This window comes from Notamacropus eugenii, chromosome 7, assembly GCF_028372415.1.
Source record: "Notamacropus eugenii isolate mMacEug1 chromosome 7, mMacEug1.pri_v2, whole genome shotgun sequence".
NCBI lineage: Eukaryota > Metazoa > Chordata > Mammalia > Diprotodontia > Macropodidae > Notamacropus > Notamacropus eugenii.
In genome coordinates, this window is record NC_092878.1 from 136,065,650 (window position 1) to 136,087,890 (window position 22,241).

Consider the following 22,241-nt stretch of genomic DNA (forward strand, 5'->3'; position numbering starts at 1 on the left):
GGAAAAAAGAATTAGGAAAAGAATTAGTAGCTTGGCACAGGAGGTACAGAACCTTGCCAAAGCAACCAAGTGTCCTAGCAATGCCAGCTATTATGATGATTATCACGATTATTTTCTTGTTGTTGTTGATATTTTCTCCTCTTCCACAATTTTTAATCTATGGAAAATCTCTTCAGTTGCCAGGCTGAATAATTCTTGCTTCCTTCTTTTGAAATACATGCACTGCCTGTGACATGCCACTTTTATTTCTAACCTGTTCATTTAGTTATCTTGAAAATAAGATGTGCATGGGTGATTTTCAGTCCCAGTTGCATAGCTGATCCTTTGTGACTGTTGTTAACAGGTAGCATGAGTCAGGGTTTCAGGATCCCACTTCATCTTGTCATGAGGATCAGAGAACAGAAGTATTTTCTGAAAGCAAATGTAGTTAATTCTGTTCTAGTTCCTGTCAGCAAACATGAATTCCTAGATCTTAGGTGTTATGTTTCCAGAGAAAGAATGAAATAAAGTCAGAGCGTCTTTCTTGGAGACATTGGCTCAGGTGAGTCTGTGCAGAGAGAAGTCAGAGAGCTCTGAAAGCCTCAGCAGCAGTGCCTGAGAGTGCACAGCGGCACACTCAGGGTCAGATTCACAACCCTGGTTTTGGGATGTAGCCAGTTTGCATTTGTTTTGCTTACTGTACGTATTTTTCACAAAGGTTTTGGATTGTTGGGTTTCTTTCCCCCACAATGAAGGGAGATGGGAGAGAAAATAGATGCTTGTTCGTTGAAAACAACTTTCCTGTAATAAAAGAAAGCTGCTTACTAGGCTTAGGAAAATACTGTTCATTAAAGGTCACTCTGTCCGTACAGGGTGTGATTTCATGATGAAGAATTAAAGAATGTGTCCAAAATCTTATGAACATAACACTGAATCATGTAAAACAAGTTGTTGCTACAGGAGGAGGACATATTGTGAATTAAAGGTTTGTAAAGATGCCGAAGGTCTATTGTACAATTAATAAATTTAATTAATTTTTTAAAAGTTTATGCTTTCCCAGTTCCCAATAAAAGAAGGATCAAAGGCTGTGAACAGGCAGTTCACAAAAGAAGAAAAGGAAACTATCAACACCTATATGAAAAAATGCTTCAGGTCACTAGTAACAAGTAAAATGCAAATGTAAATCACTCTCATGCTCTGTCTCACAGCATTCACACTGGCAAAGATGACAGTCAAGGGGGGTGATGGCCACAGGAGGGACTGGAAGATGACTGGTACCCTCAACCCTGCTGGTGGGGCTGTGGGTTCCATCTATCTATTCTGGAAAGGCCCTTGAGACTGTGCCCCAAAGGCATTAGACTGGGCATAACCTTGTTTAACCAGCAATCCTGTTCTAGTCCTGTAATTAATTAATTAATGTGAAAAGGAAAGGACCCATGTGTACAAAAGTATATACAGAACTTTTTTTTTTTGAGCAACAAAGAACTGGAAACAAAAAAACTATCAATCAGTAGGGGTGAGGTGGGAACAGGTTATAAGGCAGCATCAATGAAGAGTGATATGAAAGCCAAGAAAAATGGAGGAAGAAAAAAGCATCGCTGAAGCATTTTTAAAAATATGCTGAATAGAGTATTAGAATATTTGGAAAGATACAGATGAGTTGGTTGGTTTTGGAACTACTTAAAAAACCAGGTAGTTTGCACAGAGTTCATTTTCTTTTCTTTGATATAGAAATGATCATGTTTGTTGTCAAGTTCATAATAAAGAAATGTTAAGTATGTGTTCTCTCTGATGTGTATACAGTGTGTTCTCTGACATGTGCACAAGAGGCATCTTTGTGTGAGATCCTTTTGAGTTTAAATGGGCAGCAGTACCATGTGTAGGAGTCACGTGAAATAGATTTCCTGATTTTTAGCATTTAAAATTTCAGAAATACTGTAGGTATAATAGCTTTAGAGGCAGGATTCAACCCTCTAGTCCAGCCTTCTCGTTTTACAGATGACAAAACAGACCTAAAAAGATTGGATGGTTTACATAATTTCAAATAGGTCGGAAGTTGATAGAACCTGACAACTGCAAAGTTAGTACCTTTACCCCTGTACTGTGTTGCCTAACCTCATACATGAAAAAGGAAATAAATTAAGGAAATAGTTTAGGTTTTATTAAGGCCTTTTATTTTACATCACACTACTTTCTGGACAGTCAATGGAATGTAGGATAGAAAATTTTCCTTGAAGATAGGAAGACCCAGGTTTGACCAACCCATGCTGGTCGTGGGACATAGGGCAAGTCACTTCCTTTCTCGGTGCCCAGTCCTGTTGTCTAAGACTCTAAATTGAAGAGCAAGTGAAGATTTTCATTGTTAGAGAGAAGTTGCCTCGATAAGTTTGTTAATTAAGGCGTGCGCCAGATCAAGGAGGTCTGATAGCCCAAGTTGTCTTGTTTTCACACTCAACAGCTGGAAGCCTTCTCTTCTACCAAAGGAAAAGAGTTAAGCAAAATCAACCAACATTGCTACCAAAGCCAACTGCGGTTGAACACCTCTCCATCAAAAGGATGTGAGTGCAGAATTTAGAAATATTACAAAGCGTATGAAGGTAGAATGAAAGGTGCTTTTAGGAATGGATTATTCATGTTAGGTAAAAACATTCTCATGGCTTTCTTATTCTGAGAAACTTTTAAAAAAATTTTATGGCACTTCCAAGCAGTTGCTTTTCTCTAAGAGATAAATACAAGATCCTTGGAACTGATGAAAGATAGCTAGTAATGTAATTTTCTAATGCTTAGATAGAAAGTCATGCAGCAGCAAGCGAATTTATGTAGTCATTAACTCTCTGTAGACAAGAGGAATGGAGAAACGATCAATTTTGCATTTACAGCATCTAATGCCTAAGCTTAGGCCTTGACCGTTGCCTAAGCTGTGGGTCATTTTCCTTAGCATTTCTCTGGAATCCACTTTCTTTTCTTTTAACTGATCACAAGCTACCACCTGAAGGCCAGTTCTCTAACTATCAGTCTCTGCGTCATAAAATCAGTTGGTATACGTATCTGAAGTAACTAAAAAAATATAACTGCATAATATAATTTCAGTTGCATTTTAAAGGAATCTTATATAAATATCTATCTTATTTCCTTTTTCTTGTCCTGGAAATGTCAACATTAAGTTTAGATTTTGTTATTCTCCTTTGTTTTCATGGTATAGTAGAAAGAGTACCCAATTTCAAGCCAGAGAAACTGGTTTCAAATGTCAGATTTTCTTACCTCCTATGTGACCTTGGGTCAGGTCACGTAAGTGAACCTCACTTTCCTTCTCTTTAAAAAGAATGGATTGGACTAGATCAGGGGTCCCTAACCTGTGTTCTGGAAACTTGTGTTTCTAATACTTTTGTTACTGTATTTCCATAATTGGATTGCTGCGTAATCCTGCACATTTTATGCCTTTAAAGACATTGTTTTGAGAAGGGGGCAATAGTGTTGCTTTATCAGACAGGCAGAGGGGTACTGTGACACCAAGAAAGGTTAAGAACATTTAGACTAGATTGTCACTAAGGTTTCTCCCACCTCTAATCTAGGATCATCTGTTGCTCAGTTTGCACTTCCCAGGTTTTCTACAGTTCCACTCACTGAGTACTTCAGTTGCCAATGTGTTAAAGAAAAGTGAGGAGGTGGGGTGGACAGAATTTAATTGGGGGAGGGAAATAAAATAAAATAAATATGACATTAATCAAATGGACATTGATCTTATTGTAGTCCTGAGCAAGACGGTTTCAGGTGAATATAGCCAGTATTTATATCTACATCTATATCTACATGTGAGTACACACATATACTGTATGTGTATATATGCATGCCTAAGATTTGCAAAGTGCTTTACAGATATTGCATTTTCTGCTCACAACAACCCTAGGGGGTAGGTGCTGTTTACAGATGAGGAAACTAAGCAGCTAGTAAGTAGATCTTCCCAATTCCAAGTCTAGCTCCCTGTCTGCTCTGGCATTGCTTAGTTGCCAAGTGAAATTTGGGCTCAGTGTCACTGACATATGCAATTTATTAATGGATCAATAATATTGATTTACTGTGCCATTAACTGCTTTTATTCCTGTATCTTACTGCCTTCAACTGAAAGGAATTGAAGGATCATAGGATCATGGATTCTGAGTTGAGACTTTAGAGGCCTCCTAGCCCAACTAGTCTCTTGACAAAGATTTATCCTGAATGTGGGACGTTAATCTTTTCGTTGCCTTAATTTCTAGCAGTGCTGTTAAAACACCAGCTGCTTTGCCCTGGGGTAGCCTGTCAGTCAGCAAGCATTTGTTAAGCCCCTACTATGTGTTAAGTACTGGGACTACAAAGAAAGACAAAAATGCAATCCCTGCTCTCAAGGAGCTCATACTGTAATGGGTAACTGTCATATACAAAGAGAAAAAGGAGAAAGGAAGGAGGGAAGAGATGTGAATGTGTGTGTGTTCCTAAACAATTACAGATAGGGCGTTCTGCTGCTTGCTGTTTCGCCGCTTCCTTTGTAGTTTTGAGTGAATTGTGCACATGTCCTCCCAGTTGTATCTGGTCATGGTCTCATCACATGATACTCATTCCTTATAAAGTGACCCAGGGTGAGAGTGTCACTGATTATAATTGCCATTTGTTTCCAGAAAGGCTGCCACTCAATTATAGAGGAGCAGAGTTACCCAGTTACCCAAAGTGTGGCCTACCATTATAGTTGTAAGCATGGAAAGAAGAGACACCAAGAAAACACTCAATTATGAGTAAAAAAGGCTAGAATTACATCGGAAAAGAAGTTTGACTTCCGAGTGATGCATTCGTGAAGAATGCTTTGGTTTTTTACTCTAAATACTCAAAATGATTTATTATTCATCTTTTGGTGCCCGTGTCACAGCTGTTATCCCTGAATGTGATTTGGGGTAAACATCTAAGTCAAGATACACACAGAATATATTTCTCTTATACCAGGACAGAGGCTGCCCAGGTTTGTTGGAGACTCTTCATGATTAGTTCATCTCACTAACATTTATGAAACACCTTTGATGTGCCAAGCACTGTGCTGCACACTAAGGGCACCACTAAGAAAGTCATGCAGTTCATGTTTTTTACATTTCTGTTTTCTACACATCCTCTTTTTAATGACAGTTACACAATTTAACATTGCTGCGTGTCTGCCATTGAAACTCTTTGTCTGTTGTATTTTTCAGATATGGAGACAAGTGAAAAGCTCCAAGGAAGTGGGGTCCTTCAGTTGTTTGCCAGCCTGTTGACACCACACTCACCCTGCACAGCCAAAGTAGCGAACATCATAGCAGAAGTAGCCAAAAATGGTGAGGTTTTCTCCCGGAACATCTTCAGTTTTGCGCCTCACTTGTCAGTATGCTTTATTTTATTTGTGTTTTATTTTCGTAGAGTAGACAGGTTTTCCATCTGTCACTCACTCTATCTCCTTATCTGACTCTCTTTTGAATCTTTTTTTTTTATGTATGGTTGTTTAGAATGACTGTACTTATAGTCATTCCATTCATATATTTCCCACTCACTAATTCTTTGCTGTGGAGCATTATTTAAGAGGGAATTTTGTTAGTTTTTGATGAATTTCTGTGACTTTTAAAAAACTCTTTTGCCAAAGAATCATTTGAATTCTTCACTGAAATCCTCTCTTTCAAAGACTTCTCAAATCATATCCTAGATTGCTCAGCAACTAAGGAAATTCCCTATTTTCCAAGTTTGGCTTATTCTGCCAGTCCTGTAATTCTTCCTCTTTATGTAACTGAGATATACATCCTGCCTCTCTGTTCCTGCCAAGTATAGAAAACACTGGTTAAAACAGGTCTAAAGACTATTCCAAAGAAATAATTTAATACTTAATCTAGCCCATGCTTATGTATTGGACCTGTAACAGGACTCTTTTTTGGAATGGTCATATTGAGGCAGAATAAATGACCTAAAATATTGATTTAATCAGCTTGATTGGTTTTCATGATCAGCATGCAGATTTCATTAATGGGTTAAAGCATAATGGAAAAATCAGCATCAAGAACGAATAGCTTTGATGAACCTGAATGTTTCAGGGTCTATAACTGCCTCCAGAAAAACTAAATTAATACAGAGAGTAGACTTGGTGGCTTTATTTGACAGTCTGTCAAAAAGCATTTAATGCCCACTGTGTGGTAGGCAACTTGCTAGTCCCTAGAGATACAAGAACAAAAAACAGCCTCTAGGAGCTTAACTTCCATGGTAGATGACATGATGATGTACCTGCATTCGTTGTATGCTCATCTCATTGCACTAGTTCCTAATTGTGTTTGCGCTGTGTTCCTAAATGTTTTCAGGATATTTATCAGTTTTTCAGTATTTCCAAAGGTTCTGCCATAATACCTTGGTTTTGTTACTAGTAGCTGAAAGTTAGAGAACCTCAGTAAGTGTTAGTCTCAAATTACATTATTTTGCTGGGATTATTTTAATATTGTGGTAAGTGCCTGTAAATCTAGGTTGGTCCTAAAACTTCATAAGACTATTGATGGGTTGAAGGTAGTTGGGAGCCCCAAGAGGTGGTTTGAGAAGCTCTAGGGAGATTTAATACTACTTCAGAGTAGGTAAAATGCCCTTAGAATTGACACAACTGTAGGCTTCCTGGGCCTGCCTTGAATATTTTTTGCTGAATCTGCTGAACCAAACTGAAAGCCTTACTGATGTCCTCAAATGCTAATTATTTTTTAGCTCAAGTTTTAGCCAAATTATCAGTGGCTTCATATTGCAGGTAAAGAAAGTGAAGAAGAGTCATATTTATAATTTAGATCTCCAGACAGCTTAAGTGAGAGGCCCAAGAATATAAAATTGGTTGGTCCGTATAGTTTTTGCAAAACATGTATTTTAGGAAAGAGCAATGAAACAGTAGACTTTTTTAGGGGAAGGTTTTGACTTTTGTCTAAGAAATGTCCTATGTCCTCATTTAATTGAACGAAAGTTCTTTTAGTTAATCTTGGGGCTAAGAATATAACACATTTTCATCATATCTTCAGTGCTAGAGGCTTCCATGATAGATCAGAGAACATTTATCTTTTGATAACATTGAAAATTTTATCATGCATAATCTTAATCAAACTGACCTCTCCTGGAAGGACTAAGATAATTTCAAATATTTATTACTTAATCATTAAATTACTTGAAGACTGGTCTCTATTAGAAATTAGCGATGACTTTCTAGACAGTGCTATCTTTAAGAACTATAATGACACAATAGAGAATGCTGTTTGGATTGTGTGTTTGTGATGACTACTCTGCCCTCTCCTGATTCTCCTCCTGTCTTGTCTGGCTTGACTCAGTCACCTTTCCTGGTTCTTCATTCAGGTCACATTCAGTAACCATCAGTGTTCCCTAAGACTGTCCGGGGCCCTCTTCTCCCTGTTTCACTTGATGATCTTATTCATTCCTTACGTTTGGTTAGCGTCATTATGAAGATGCTTCTCTGACCTCTCCTGAGCTCCAGCCTCTCATCCCAGGCTGCCTCCTTGATATCTCACATTAGATACCCTGTCAGTATCTCAGACTCACCAAACCCAAGTAGAACTCACATCTTTCCTGGCCTTCTAAACCCTCCCCTCTTCCGAACTGCTCCAGGGCACAACCATACTCCCTGTCACCTACACTTGCAGCCTGGATCTTCCACTGTTCTTCTTTCATACAGTCTCACTCCTTCTGCTTTCACAACATCCCTAGAATATATCTGTCAATATCCAGAGACATTACCCTGGTATGGGCTCTTGTCACCTCAAACCTGGACTTTGACTGTTGCCTTCTGATTGGTCTCCCTGCCTCAGAATATAATCCATCTCCACTCAGGTGTTGGGGTGATCTTCCTAAAGCACAGGTTTGACCATGTTACTTCCTGCACAGTAAACTCCAGTGGCTCTTCATTTCCTCTAGGATCAAATATAAACTCCTATTTTTGATTTTTAAAGCCCTTTACAACTTTTTTCCCCTTCTTGTCTTTCCAGTCTTTTTCTATTTTACTGCCCTCCATATACTCTGTTATCTAACAGCAACTGCCTTTTTACTACTATTTCTCATACATGACCCTCCCTTTCCTGATTCTGTGCCTTTTCCCTGGCTGTCCCCCTTCCTGAAATCTTCCTCTTCCTTCCCTCTGCGTTCTGGCTTCCTTCAAGTCTCAACTCATATCCCACAACTGTAGGAGACCTTTCTTGGGGCTCCATTCCACACTGTATCCCCGCCCCCTACATCCCACACACACTCACACTCTCTCTCTCTCTCTCCCTCCCTCCCTCTCTCCCTCTCCCTCTTTTTCTCATATATAATGCCTTCCTTCTGAAATTCCTTTCCATTCTCTCTGTCTCCATCTTGTTTGTACGTAGTTGTTTGTGTACGGTTTCCCCCATTACACTTGTACCTTCTGGAGGGTACAAACTTTGTTTTCCTTTTGATTTTCTTTGAATCCCCAGTGCTTACCACAGTCCCTAACACATTGTAAGTACTTCATAAATGCTTGTTGACTGACTTCCTATTAGAAAATTTTCAGTTAAAGTTTTGAGGTGAAGAAGAAGGGCACTAAAGTATGAATAAATCATTTCTTCATATCTAACTAAAGATGTAAGATGACATTATAGCTAACACTAGGCTTACGTTCAGAACCCCCTCCAAAGTGTAGACCCTTAATGTGCAGTTAGCAATGGTTATGTTTTTTAAACAACTACCAGAAGGATGAAGCAGAGCCATTAAGGAGTTTTCGTGGTCCTAAGTTGTAAGATTATATATTTATAGTCATACAGCTAATTATAGAATGGTTTATAATAACATGAACTTACATACAATGATAAAACATTATAAATTTGCCATTGTGTCATGAAATTAACTCTGCGTTTTCCAAGTCTACACCAGTGAATGGAGAGTTTTCACAAACTAATATTGTCGAGGACACTAATTGTTCAAGTTTTCAGCCTTGGTATCATTCTTGACTCTTCACCCTCATGTACCCCTTGTAGCCATTTGTAGCCAAATCTTGTCATTTTTTTCAATAGCATCCCATAGTTATATCCCCCTTTTCTTACTGTGCCACCACCCTAGTTCCAGCCCTCATGACCTTGCACCGAATTATTACGTTGGCTTTCTAACTGGATTCCTCTACCCTCTTCAGTCCTTACTCCATACAGCCAGCAAAGCGATTTTCCTCATCTGATCATCTTACTCATCTCCTCGATAAATTCCATTGACTCCTCATTATCTCCAGAGTCAACTATAAACTCCTCTTATCTATCATGGAAGGCTCTTTAAAATATGACCCCTCCAGTCATCTTATACCTTACTCATCTCCATATGCTCCTGCATTCCAGCCATACAGGCCTACTTTCTCTTCTGTACATACGAAGCTCTCCCATCTCTGTGCCTTGCCTGTAACAGTTTCCATCCTCATCTCCACTTCCTGGAATCCCTGGTTTCCTTTAAGACTCCCACATGAAGCCTTTCCTGATCCTCTTTGCTGTTAGTCCTCTCCCTCCCCCAACTACCTTCTGTGACCTTTATATGTGTTCTTTATATACTTATCACTTTCTTCACATTCCCATGCTTAGCACAATACCTGGCGTGTAGTAGACACTGTATAAATGCTTATTGATTGATGGGAATCATGGTGAGACTATGACGAGGTTTAGGAAGAATGAGGCACAAGGAGAAATGGAAGGACAGGAAATTATGGTCAGATAGAAGAAGTGGAATTCTCAGTCCTGAGAGTGGATCAAGAATGTGACTATCCCTCAGTATGGCTGAATTACAGTGAGCCCAGTGAAGTCCTCAGGGAAAAATCATCCTGAGTACTGAAGTCCCCAAATATAAGAGGATAGAATGGAGGGCAAGGGAGAGGAAAACCAAGATAAGTGTTGTAAATCCTTGTAGAAAGGAAAGAGAATGACCTGGGAGCCACCAGCACCCAGATAGAATAACGTATCTGTATCTGTCCCATCACTTTTCATATGAAGAAACTGAGGCCCAGCAAAGATGATATCCCAAGATCCAGCAGCTAATTAATGATAAAGATGAAACTCAAATCCACACCGACTCTTAGTCTAATGCCCTTTCTTCTATATATATATATATATATATATATATATATATATATATATATATATATATATCGACAGAGAGAGAGAATAGATAGATCTATATCTATATATCCATATCTGTATAGAGAGAGAAACAGACAGATAGACATGCTAAAAGAAGTTGATGGAAGGTGAGGGTGAGAAGGCCTTGCTTTCTTATTTTTTTAAAAGCTAGGTGGAGAGAGACAACCATGGACTCCAACCTCCTGTCCCCTGATTCTCCACTTCTATCTCAGGACTTTGTTCCCCACCATCCCACTCCCAAGAGCAGATGCTTAGGAGGACATGCTTATTGTTAGGTTGAAGGTGTCCACCATGAGTGGGGGCTAGGTGACAGTCGCACATCATAAATATTAAGAAAATGCTTTACTGGAACGACTTTTTATTGACTTGTCATTTACTTTCTTAAGAGCACATGTGTAATAAGGGAGACAGCTTGATGGCTTAGTGTACATCTGCAGTACTACTGAATAATTTGCAATTTGGTTAATGCTTTGAATTTTTATTTAATTTTCAAGGTCATAGAATGAACGTTGCCAATTTTTCTCTCACTTATGCTGTAGATATTGCTCCCAATGCATACTTAATCATTATTTGGGAATTTTAAATTAACTGCCGTGAAAAATCAATTAGGACCCTCTTGGTTCTGGTAAATCACTCAGCAACAGAAAAACATGGCAACAGTCTTCATTATGTAAATGCTTTATAGGATGTTTGTTGGGGTAAGAATGGGGTAATTTTTGTGTGGAAATATAATCTTCAGTTGCAAAACACTTTAATCACTGGAAACCACACTTCCTAAGGGAGGTAACTTAAGTGAATTGAAAATTCTTCCATTTTAATTCTTGCTATCATTTGCAGAGTTTATGCGGCTCCCGTGTGTGGAAGCTGGCTTGATTCCCCCGTTGGTACAGCTGCTGAACTGCAAAGACCAGGAAGTACTACTTCAGACGGGCAGAGCCCTTGGGAACATATGCTACGATAGCCGTAAGTGTTGGGATAGCTGCAGTGTTCTTGGAAAATCTGGACTGAGGATTGTGAATTCCTGATTAACTTCATCTTTTGGGTTCACTCATCATGTCATTCATTCTTTTTTAGGCTGACCGAGACACATTGATATCAATATGAGCCATCTTAACTACTTGTTAGTAGTCAAATTGTGGGGGAAGTTTGACCATTTTCTTATATGAGAAGTTACAGGGAATTTTTTTTACTTTGTATGACTGTAGATGATACTTTCAGAAAATAATGAATCTGGTTCTAGGGAATTTGTTGTGCAAAGGTTTAAATTATAAATTTACATTCCTTATATCTTGTCCTCTCTCTGGTTAGATTTTTACCCAAAGCATTTATGTATTCTTTGGAAAGCTTACACAGTTTATAAATCCATCAAAATATATTTAAAATAAATTACTACAAATGTTTTAAAAACATCATTATTAGATAAGTTTGATTTGACTCATTGTATTTACAAGAACTGTAACCATATTTATTGGTTTATTTTCCTATCACCTTCTGTTCACTTTGTTTTTAAGCTAAGTGAATAGACAAATCTATTTGTATTAATCATATTTCTACACATAAACCTATGAAACCTAATACAGAGAAAAAAGCACAAGTTACACCATATTTGGTATAACAGACTTTTCCTGATTTTCTTTAGCTCTTGATTTCTTTTGAACCTTCCACATTAGCTCATGTATTTATGGCAGCCTTAAAGAGTTTCAAGGATTTTTTAATTCCACTTACTTTCTCAGGATAAATTCAGAGTGAAACTTTTCATATTAATGATGACATATGTTTATGGAGGGTGTCCCAAAAGCCTTAGTGCAATTTTAAGCTTTAGCTCTATATAACTTTAAGATTTAAAATGTGCTTTGATTACATTATCTCATTGGATTTGTATAAAAGTTCTGCGTGGTAGATATGACAGGTATCAGATGAAGAATTTGTAGTTTAGAGAGTTTACATTATTTATCCATGGCCACACAGCTTGTAAGTGTCAGAGTTCATAACCAAACCTCTCCTCATTGTAAGTCCAACACTACCCCCCTTCCATTTTTTCCTGTTTGAGCACCTTCCCTTAGTTTCTTTTCATATGTCATCTCAGCCCCAAAGAAAGGATACTATTAGAAATATGCAGTTACTCAAAGAGAAAGCAAGATCACAGATATCTCTGTGGCATAAAATTTAAATAAAAAGTAGAGTATTGTCTTCATCTATAATATGTGTGAAGCATTCATGTTGAGAGCTGGCCACCAAAGTTCATATTCTTGCTTAACATAGTCTGAAACAATCTACTACTACTGATTATCTTGATATTTTACTTGAATTTTTTACATTATAGCTCCTACCCTTATTCCTTCCCCTCACCCCAATGGCTATTTTTGGAATTTTGTGGCATCTCTTTGTGCCCAAATATCCTCTTCTCTTCCCCCAACCTTGTCTCCCACCCCCACAATTTATATTCTCTTAGCTGCATTTAAAAGTATAGCATTTTATAATTGTAATTTCCTTCCTTTTTAGCAGTATTTGTATAGTGTCCTCTTGTTACGGAATGTCATTGACTAAATGCTCATTTTGTGAACTGAACTCATTCTCATTTTTATTTTACATAATTACTTTTCAAGGTAACATATTAAAACATATTCTCACCATTTTTCTAGTGAAAATACATTTTTCTAGTGAATGTGCAGAGACTATTGAGCACATTGTTATCTAAATTCATTACACTCTTGTCTGTGAACAGTTTTAAGAAAGAAAACCTCATAACGTATATACATAATTCAGCAAAAAAAAAAAATCCTGTATTGTCCATGTCTAAAAATCTATGCCTCCTTCTGTGTTTTCAATCTGTCCCCTCTCTCATAAGAGCTGATTGGACTTAAGGTTTATCATCACATGGATCAGAATTTAAAAGTCTTTCCAAGTGATTTTCTGTATAATGTTTTTATCATTGTTTAAATTGTTCTGTTCTGCTCACTCACTCAGTGTCACTGCATAGAGGTCTTCCCGCTTTCCTCTGAAACTGTTCATTGGTCATTTCTTGTGGCATAGTAATATTCCATTGTATTTATATACCATAATATGGGTTAGCCATTCCAATACGTGTGTGCCCCTTTAATTTTAATTTTTAATTTTAATCTATAAATATTTTTGTTTCTATGGGTCTTTTCCCTCATTTTTTGATCTCTTCACGAATATGTCTAATAGTGGTATAGCTGAGTCAAAAAGTGCATTAAGTAGCTTTGGGAGTGTAGTTCCAGATTTGATGCTTTAGTTCGTCTTTAATGGAATATAGAAAAGCTTCAATTTTAGGGACTAGACATGTAACTGAATAATATTTTTTCTCAAGTGAAATTTTCAAAAAAATCTTGTGTTTTTGTGTTTTCCCTGCCAGGATTACCTTTTTTTTCTTAATCATTTGAACTGACTTTCTTGTCTGCTCTTCATATGGACAGATTTCTCCTTTGGTATCCTAGGCCCACCATAGAGTGAAGACAGCATGTAAGCAGAAGACTCTGAGCAAGTCAGGGCTTGGGGATAGTGGTTTGTTTAAGAAATATTGTACTTGTTAGATTTTGATTTTTTTTTTTATGTAACAAAAACTAACATCTCTGCCAGCTTCCTTCAGCCAACATATATTTGAAGGGAGAATTATTAACTGTACCAAGAATTATATTCTCTGAAAAATCTATAGGCATATGAGACTTCAGCGTTAATGACCTTGGCAGTGCCCAAATAAGTCCTCTTAGTAAGAAAAAGACATCTTTCTTGTATAATTCTAACATCAGGGCAGTCAACTGGTCGTATTGCTATGCATGGGGTATAATGAATGTTTGTTAATGATGAACTTTTACAATTCCACCCCCTCTCTTGCATGTACAGTAGAGATGAAGGAAGGAATTACTTCCTAGAAGCATCTTTCATTTAAATACTTTTTTTCCAGAGACTCACCAAGGCTGTTCAGAGTTGTGGAATTTTATGTGAAAGATTCTAAACAGATTTCTTTAATAGGCATTGTTTGCTGATTGGACTTTCTGTTGAAAAGTTTTTGTTTATTCTCAGAGCAAAGGAGAAGGGGAAACATACTTAAAATGGGAGAGAAATGGATAAAGCCTTCAGATGTTTTTAAAGTATTGTAGTTTGAAAGAAAGGAAATCTTAGAATCAGATAAGTCCATTTGACTTATTATCACTCCTGTTCACAGATAATAGAAAGAAATCTGGGATTCCATTCTGATACATTTAATGTCTTCTTTACGATGTTCCTTGCAGTGATTGAATGACTTTGTTTATAAGTAGATTTCAGTTCAAACAGGTCACATCTGCTGCCTTCATCCCAAGATGACTCTAACAAATGGACCTTGAGAAAGGTCCATTCTATATGGGTAGTTGACTAGGGAAAAGGAAAGTTTAATCCTCAGTAATGGAGAACTGGATTTTCCAAGTATATTGAGAATAGTAAGAAAAAACACACCCTCAGTTAAGTCTCCCTACTGTTCTCATTTGGAGTGCTGATTCAAGAAAATGGAGGAGAGACTAAAAGAAAATGATTATGTGGGATTAAAATTTATTGTTCTTTTATCCTTTCTTCAGGGCAAGGGCAAATCAAATTAATAAATGCTACAAAGTAAACAAGTAGGCCTCTTCAAAGAATAGATTCCCTTTTATTATATTAGATATACTGTAGTTAGTAATTCAGATTATATGCATGTATAATATTAAACATTTTCTAGAGGTCACATAGAATGGTTGTTTTACCCCCACTTAGAATGAAGTTCATTTCTGCTCAAGGGATGAGTTAATTCATTTTAGCAATTTCAAGGTTAAATAACTTCAGTTCAACATTTAGAGCAAGAAAATGGTGAGACTTCCATATGCTGGTAGTTGTTCCCCACGATAGCTATTGATTTTATGTGTTAATGGGAAGGGTTTGTGGAATTGGCACCAGACTGCACTCCTCGAATAGCTGAGCCTGAAGAGGTCTGAATACTCATCAGTATTTCTGAGATAAAATATTTTGCCTAACAAACAATAGCTCTTCTAAGCCACTTAAATATGAAAAGTGGCCAGGCGATTATGCGTTGGTGAAATCCGCTGGTGTTGCAACATTATGTAAGTTACGTACTGATTTAAGAACCAAGATACTTTGCTTCTCTTTCTGCATGCAGCAGTTACATTCAGTTGGGAAGTATTTATATCGGAGGTCTTAAAGAAATATTTCTTTCAGGGACATGAATTAGGTAAAGTATTTTGTTCATCAGGCTGTTAAAAGTTTCTGCGAGGTTGTATATTTACTACTGGTTCTCACAGTATTAATTGATTAATTTTATGTCCATTTTTGTTTTCTTTTAACAATTGCTTCCCAATATACCTGATACTGCCTAGTAATTTCCCTTTAACAAATTAACAAGAATGTTTAATCTAGCAGTTGGAACATTTTATTTACCAAAGACTGCGTTTAAACATCAGTCTTCTGGAACCATTGCTGGCTGTTTCACTTGACCTGAAATCTGTTGTCTTCATTTATGTCACTGTAGTCATTGTGGGTATGTATTATTCTTCTGGTTCTGCCTTTCTGTCTTCTGCATCAGTTTCTATGAGCCTTCTTCTGTCAAGTCAACAAGCCTTACCCAGTTCCCAAGTATTTTATTGTATTGTGTAGTTGCTTAAAATGAATTTTTATTTTTCCCCCTAGTTTTTGTTGATTAAGATAGAAATCTGATTATTTTTGTGGATTTATTTTATATACTGCCACTTAATCATCTTAATTAGTTTCTTCATTGATTCTCTAGGGTTTTCTAAGTAAATTATAATATTATCTGCAAAGGATACTCTTGCTTCATCTTTACCAGTGTTTATTCTCTTAATTTCTTTCTTCTTAATCCTTTGATTAGCATAGCATGTCTGTTTTTGGTAAATATTGTGAAAAAGTAACAATCATATTTTGTAAAAAGCAATGCCTATATCTAGTGGTATAATCGTATTTTGGGGGGATGTTTTTTATGTTATTCGTAATGTTAGTTGTTTTCCTAATGTTGAACCATCCTTGCATCCCTGATACAATTTCAGTTTAGTCATAATGATTTGGGGGCTGTACTGTTGTTTCTTTGCTAAAATTGTATTTAAATTTTTGCATCAGTATTCATTAGTTATATTAGTCACTAATCTTTTTCAGGTCGATTCCATTTGTTGGTTTGGTATGATTATATTTATTGACTAAAGGAGTTTGGGAAGCTTAATAATAATATAGGAATGCTGCAGCATAGGAGTTAATTTCATTTTAAATATTTGATAGAATTTACACATAAATCAATTTACATTTCTGAGATTAGATTGCTTAGGATCCTGGTTTTATGTTTTCTTCATTTGGGCGTTATTTACTTTGGTAGTTATGCATTTTCTTTATATTCTGAGTGTTGCTAAGTGTGGTAGCACATACCTCTCTTCTCAGCTACCACAGAGACTTAAGATTGGTAGATCTCTTTAGCTTGGGAGTTCTAAGCTGCAGTGGGCCATGATAATCAGGTGTCCACACTAAATTCAGCATTTAATATGGTAACACAGGAGTGTGGAACCACCAGATTGACCAACATGGGATTACCTAACCCAGAGCAGAAATGGAGTAGGTGAAAACCCTGGTTCCAATCAGTACTGACACATAGCCCATGAGTAGCTCCTCTAAAGACTTTATCTGTAAGAAGAAAAGGAGAAGAAAAAACTTCTGAAACTTCTCAGTTTTGTTGGCAAGTCATTGGATACAATAGTTTATAATACTTTTATTTATTTATCTATATTTATTGTAATTAAATTTTTTTTTATTTAGACAATCTAGTTTTCCTTTCACTCTTTTTTTTTAAACTAGATTGTCTTCAAATATTTCTTTTGTGATTTTTTTAGACTTGTGAATTTGTTGATTTTCTGGTTTTAAACATGACATTATTAATTTGTGGATAATCTTTTTTCAATTTTGTTAGTATGTATTTTCACAGATATAAATTTTCCTTTGATTATTACTTGCTGTATCTCCTAAATTTTGTTATGCTGTCTTGCTATTAAAATTTCTATTGCAATCATTTATTGTATTAAAGATTTGTTCTTGAATCCACTCATTATTTAGGATGCTAGTAGTCAGTCATTTTTTAGGCATGTAGCTTTAGTTCATTTTTCTTTTACTGATTACAGCTCTTACTATTTTATAGCATGTAAAAGAAATACTTGATATTTTTTCTTTCTATATTTACTAATGAATTTTATGCACATAGTTTTAGTGCTACAAAATAAGCATATTTGGTAATATTACTTTTCTCTAACTTTGAGAGATAACTCAGCAATTGTCTCACCTGTCTTCACTCATATTGTAATATCTCTGTCATTTTTTGACCCACTCCGTCTCCTCACCAGCCACCTGGGTGCTTCAGCTGTGGTTCTGGGCTGCCTGCAAGCTCTGGAGTGTTTGCATATGCCAACTGAATGGGAGAGGAAGGGGATTACAGAATGGCGTTGCCCAGTTAATTTCTCTTGCTTTCCATAAGTTGTAAATTTTCTCCTCTTTTTTCCATGAAATCTGCTGCTTTAGAAAGATTTTTCCGTTAGATATTGTTATCTCTTCCCTAGTGTTTTAACATTCCTTTGTAGGAGTCTGAGTGACAAAAAGGATGGAGGGTGGGCAGTGGTGAGCACCTCTCAGATCCTCCACTTAAAGGGCACCCAGGGTAGCCGTCTCATCATCTCCCACCCAGCTCCACTCCTCTAGATTTCGTTATTGTTCCTGTTGATTACCTTCCTTCCCTTTTCAGTTACTTTTTATGTGTTGTCCTTCCCCATCAGATTATGAATTCTTCAAGGACAGGGGATATCTTTTGTCCTTCTTCAAATTCTTAGTGCTTGACAGAGGGCCTGGTACATAGTAGATGCTTAAGAGATGTTTATTGCCTGATCTAATGACAGTTTGGTAGACTGGAAGGATAGTAGTGTCATAGATAGTAATAAGGAACTTAGGAAGAGGGGAAGGTTTAGAAAGATGATGAGTTCAGTTTTGTCCACGTTGACCATAAAGACCTTTCTGGGACATCCAGTTTGAAATGTTCAATAAGCAAATGGTGATTATGCACAGGGAAAAGCCTCTGAGCCATCTGATGATAGCTCAGCCATGGAACTGAAAAGATTATCAGACAACAGCTTCAGTCTCAGCAAAGCAGTAAGTTTTTCTGCAGAGAGTGAAAAAAATGAAGTTGGCATGAAAGGGTGTTTGGTTTTAAGAAGTCTCCAGAAATGCAGGCTAGCAATGGTAAAAGACTTGATATTAAGTCCAGTGATGATGAAGAGGATTGTTAAGTAGTGTTAAGGACTTGCTCAATTGAGTTGAGTTAGCTTGAATTTGTAGGAGATTCATTTATTAATTCAACAGTCATTTATTAAAAGCTTACCATAAACTTGGCATATAGTAAGAGGTACTCAAAGTGATGCAAAAGAAATCATAGGCATCATTCCTGACTCTGAAGGAGCTTATGGTAGACTCTTCTGAAGTGTCTGCCTCCAAATTAAATGGTTAATAGGTGTTATTTTATCTTGGCTGAATGATAATAGAATTGAATGATCTATGCTTTGAAAATTGAACATATTATTTATTATACCAGTCTATTAAATAAAGATTTTGAGGCTATGTTTTCTGGATGAGAATTGAATCGTCATATTAGATGATTGCTTTGCCAACCAAAAAATAATAATTAAAAGCAATAGTGACACATTTATATAGAATTTCTAAAATTTGAAAAGCTTTTATCTCACCATGCTATGAGATAGAGTATCTGGTACCTAGTAGGCACTTAATAAATGCTCTTTCCATTCATCCATCCCAGTATTTTTATTGGATCACAGATTTTTTTCAAACCTTAACATATTTGTATATATTTTGTTAAGTATTTCTCAATTACATGTAAAAAAAGTTAACATTTATTTAAAAAGAAAATTTGGATTCCAAATTCTCTCTCTCCTGGCCCCACTCCTTGAGGAGGCAAACAATACAATATCAGTAATTCTTGTGAGGCCATGCAATACATATTTCCATATTAGCTATGTTGCAAAAGAAAACACGCACACACCAACAAAAATAAAGAAAAATTTTAAAGTATGCTTTAATCTACAGTCAAAATTCATGAGTTCTCTTTCTGGATGTAGGTAGCATTTGTCTGGATTGTAGAATTAGAGCTAGAAATGACCTCTCCTATTTTACAGATAAGAAAACTGAGATTCTGAGGTTAAGTGATTTGCCCAGGGCCACTAATAATAAGTAGTAGAGTTGGTAACTAGCCCTCCTTCTACTTCACCCGAGATGTCAGTCTTCTCTGTCCTGGGCCATAGAATATTTGCCACACTGCATCAGTTTTAAATGGGGCAGATGTTTTCTCATTTTAGTATGATTGCAGGGTTTAATAAGCTATCATTTTACCCCAAAGAGCTTCATCAGTTTATCACAATGGCTGTCAGAAAAGACATTTTCTGATTCGCCTCTTTAGTTTAAAGGCCTTATTTCTCTCTATAAGCTCTTTGTTGAAATATCCATGTTTTACTTAAAAGTAATGTATTAATTTTGGTATGAATCTGTGATAGAATTGCCAACTGTTCCCCACCCTAGATCCAGAGAAATACAGCCTTTTAAATAGATGCCTATGCCTCCAGTGCCTAATGGCCTCCAGTATAATCTAGGCTTGAGTGACAGGAAACATGGTGAGAGTTTGAACATAGGCTACTTTTGCACATTTCTATTTCCTTTCTCCTTATACCAAATTTATTATTTAACCTTAATATAGAAGATGATGTCCTAAGTCTAGACTAAAAAGAATTTAGGGATGAAGTAAGAAGTTGGAAATATTAAACATAACATTTTCATTCTCTTTAAAAACTCCTTTTATATGATGTGGTCCTTACCTATGTTTATTTTTTATATCCTGCCTTAATTTACCATTTTGTTTTACATATTTTCTTGTTTACAGTCAAGTTGAACTCTTCAGGATCTTCACAGCTTCTAGCCAACTAAAGTATCGTACCCTTTTGGAGTAGGCTAGTTCATTTCTCTTGATGGGTAAATGTAACCCAGCTGTGCTCAGAGTCCTGCTCAGAAGTAGGAATGAGTACTACTTAAAGGCAGATAACCCACGCCCCTCCCACTGAGTGTGATGAATGCATAGATTCTACGGAAGGATAAGCAGCCGTCACTAGCATTTGTACCCCAGTTCAAATTAAAAGCTAAATCATAACAGTGGTTTAGAAGAATGAGTTTTCCTTTAAGTATGGCATATTTTCTAATAAGAAAAATCTTTAATATTAAAGATATATTTTGGATAAAAATTAAATTGGGCTTTGAGCATTTTTCACTTTATATTTGTTTTTAAATTTTAAAAAGGAACTATATTTAATTTACCTTATTTGTCATCTAAGTGATATTCAGAATTCATTCATTTTTAGATGTTATTCGTGGAAATAGTTGAATTCAATAATTTATTTCCCAATTGAAACATAATCAGTCAAATATTATTTTGCAGAAACATTGATTAAACAAATCATGTGTTTAGGCACTATGCTAAATGCTGAGGATGCAAACAAAGACCAAAAAATACAAGTCCTTGCCATAGAATGACCTCCTGCAGAAATTGAGACGTGAACTGAAGGAAACAGGGAAACTCAGAAGCAAAAATGAAAAGAAGGTGGTATTTGAGGCATGGAGACAGCCAGGGATCAGACTCTGAAATGGAGACAGTGATATGCCAGTGTAGCCAGACTGGAAAGTATAGAGCAGGGTGGTCAGATTATGAAAAGCTTTCAGTGCCAGAGAAGTTTATATTTGATCTTGTATTAAATGAAAAGCCACTGGAGTTTATTAAGTAGAAGTCTGGGATGGTCAGATCTGCACTTTAGGAAAATTACTTTGGAAGCTCCTGAATTGATTGGAGTGGGAAGAGACTGGAAGCAGGGGCCCAACCAGAAAGCTGTTGTAGTGGTACAGGTTTTAGGTGAGGAGAGCCTACACCAGAGTCACATCTGTGCAAGGGAAAAGATGAGACTGTTGATGAGAGTTGTTGGAATTGTAGTGATAAGACTTGGCAGCAGATTGAATGTGTGGAGTGAGCGCTAGAGAGGTCAAGGGTGACGTTAAGATTTATAGTGCCCTGGACAGTAATAAGGAAGTTTGAAAGAGGGAAGAAAGACAATTAGATACATTGAGATGTCCCAGAGGCAGTGGGTGATTCAGGTCTAGATCCTAGGAAAGTTTATGGGCTCGAATTTTGTATCTTGGAATCTGTACGTAGAGATGATCATTAAACCCACAGAGCTGATAAGGCCACAAAGTGAGGTAAGATAAAAGGAAGCGAGTGCCAACATTAGACATGTCAGTAGACATGACAGAATAATCATCGAAACTTCAAAGGAGCAGTCAGACAGGTGGAAAACAAGGCAAAAACAATGTCACAAAAACCCTGAGAGGAGTGAGACCATCCAGAAGGACAGAGTGATCTACAGCTGTACAGAGATTAAGAAGAATGAGGATCGAGAAAGGACATTGGATTTGGCAATTAAAATAGCTAGTAATCTGAGAGAGAACAATTTTGCTTGAATAGTAAGAGTGGGGGCCAGTCTGTAGAGGATTTAGAACAAGAGAACAGGAATTGAAACGTCTGACATAGACATAGCTCTCTATGGAAGGAGAGGGGACAATAAAGCAAGAATGGTAGCATAGAGAGTCTTCTGTTTAGGATTATGAAAATGCAGAGAAAAGACAAATTGTAGGGATTTATATAGCAAATGTAACATTTAGTTGTTTATGAATGATTTTTATCATGAAAAGCAATTTATAGAGCTGAAATTATCAGTCTAGCAATTTTGACTAAAGAAAAATCTGTTGACCAAAGGAACTTAAAACTCACATCAGTAAGAGCATTAAAAGGTATATCCATCAGAAACTGTGCCCTTTCCTAATTAAAACAGCAATAACAAAGAATACACCTATGAATCTTGTATTTTGAAGTATGTTGTTGTTCAGTCGATTTTCAGGCATGTTGGACTCTTCTTAACCCCAGTGGGGGGTTTTCTTGGCAAAGATACTGGTTTGCCTTTTCCTTCTCCAGCTTGTTTTATAGAT

At 36.7% G+C, this 22,241-nt stretch overlaps 1 protein-coding gene across 5 annotated transcripts in view; it reads left to right on the forward strand.

Moving 5' to 3' along the window:
- Positions 1-22,241, forward strand: part of RAP1GDS1 (Rap1 GTPase-GDP dissociation stimulator 1) — a 207,986-nt gene that overhangs the window by 104,528 nt on the left and 81,217 nt on the right. For all 5 annotated transcript variants that reach the window (XM_072625020.1, XM_072625021.1, XM_072625022.1 and 2 more), the window contains exons 3-4: positions 5,190-5,312; positions 10,962-11,087. In XM_072625020.1, the coding sequence (XP_072481121.1) occupies positions 5,190-5,312; positions 10,962-11,087 (249 nt within the window). The remainder of the gene's footprint in view (positions 1-5,189; positions 5,313-10,961; positions 11,088-22,241) is intronic.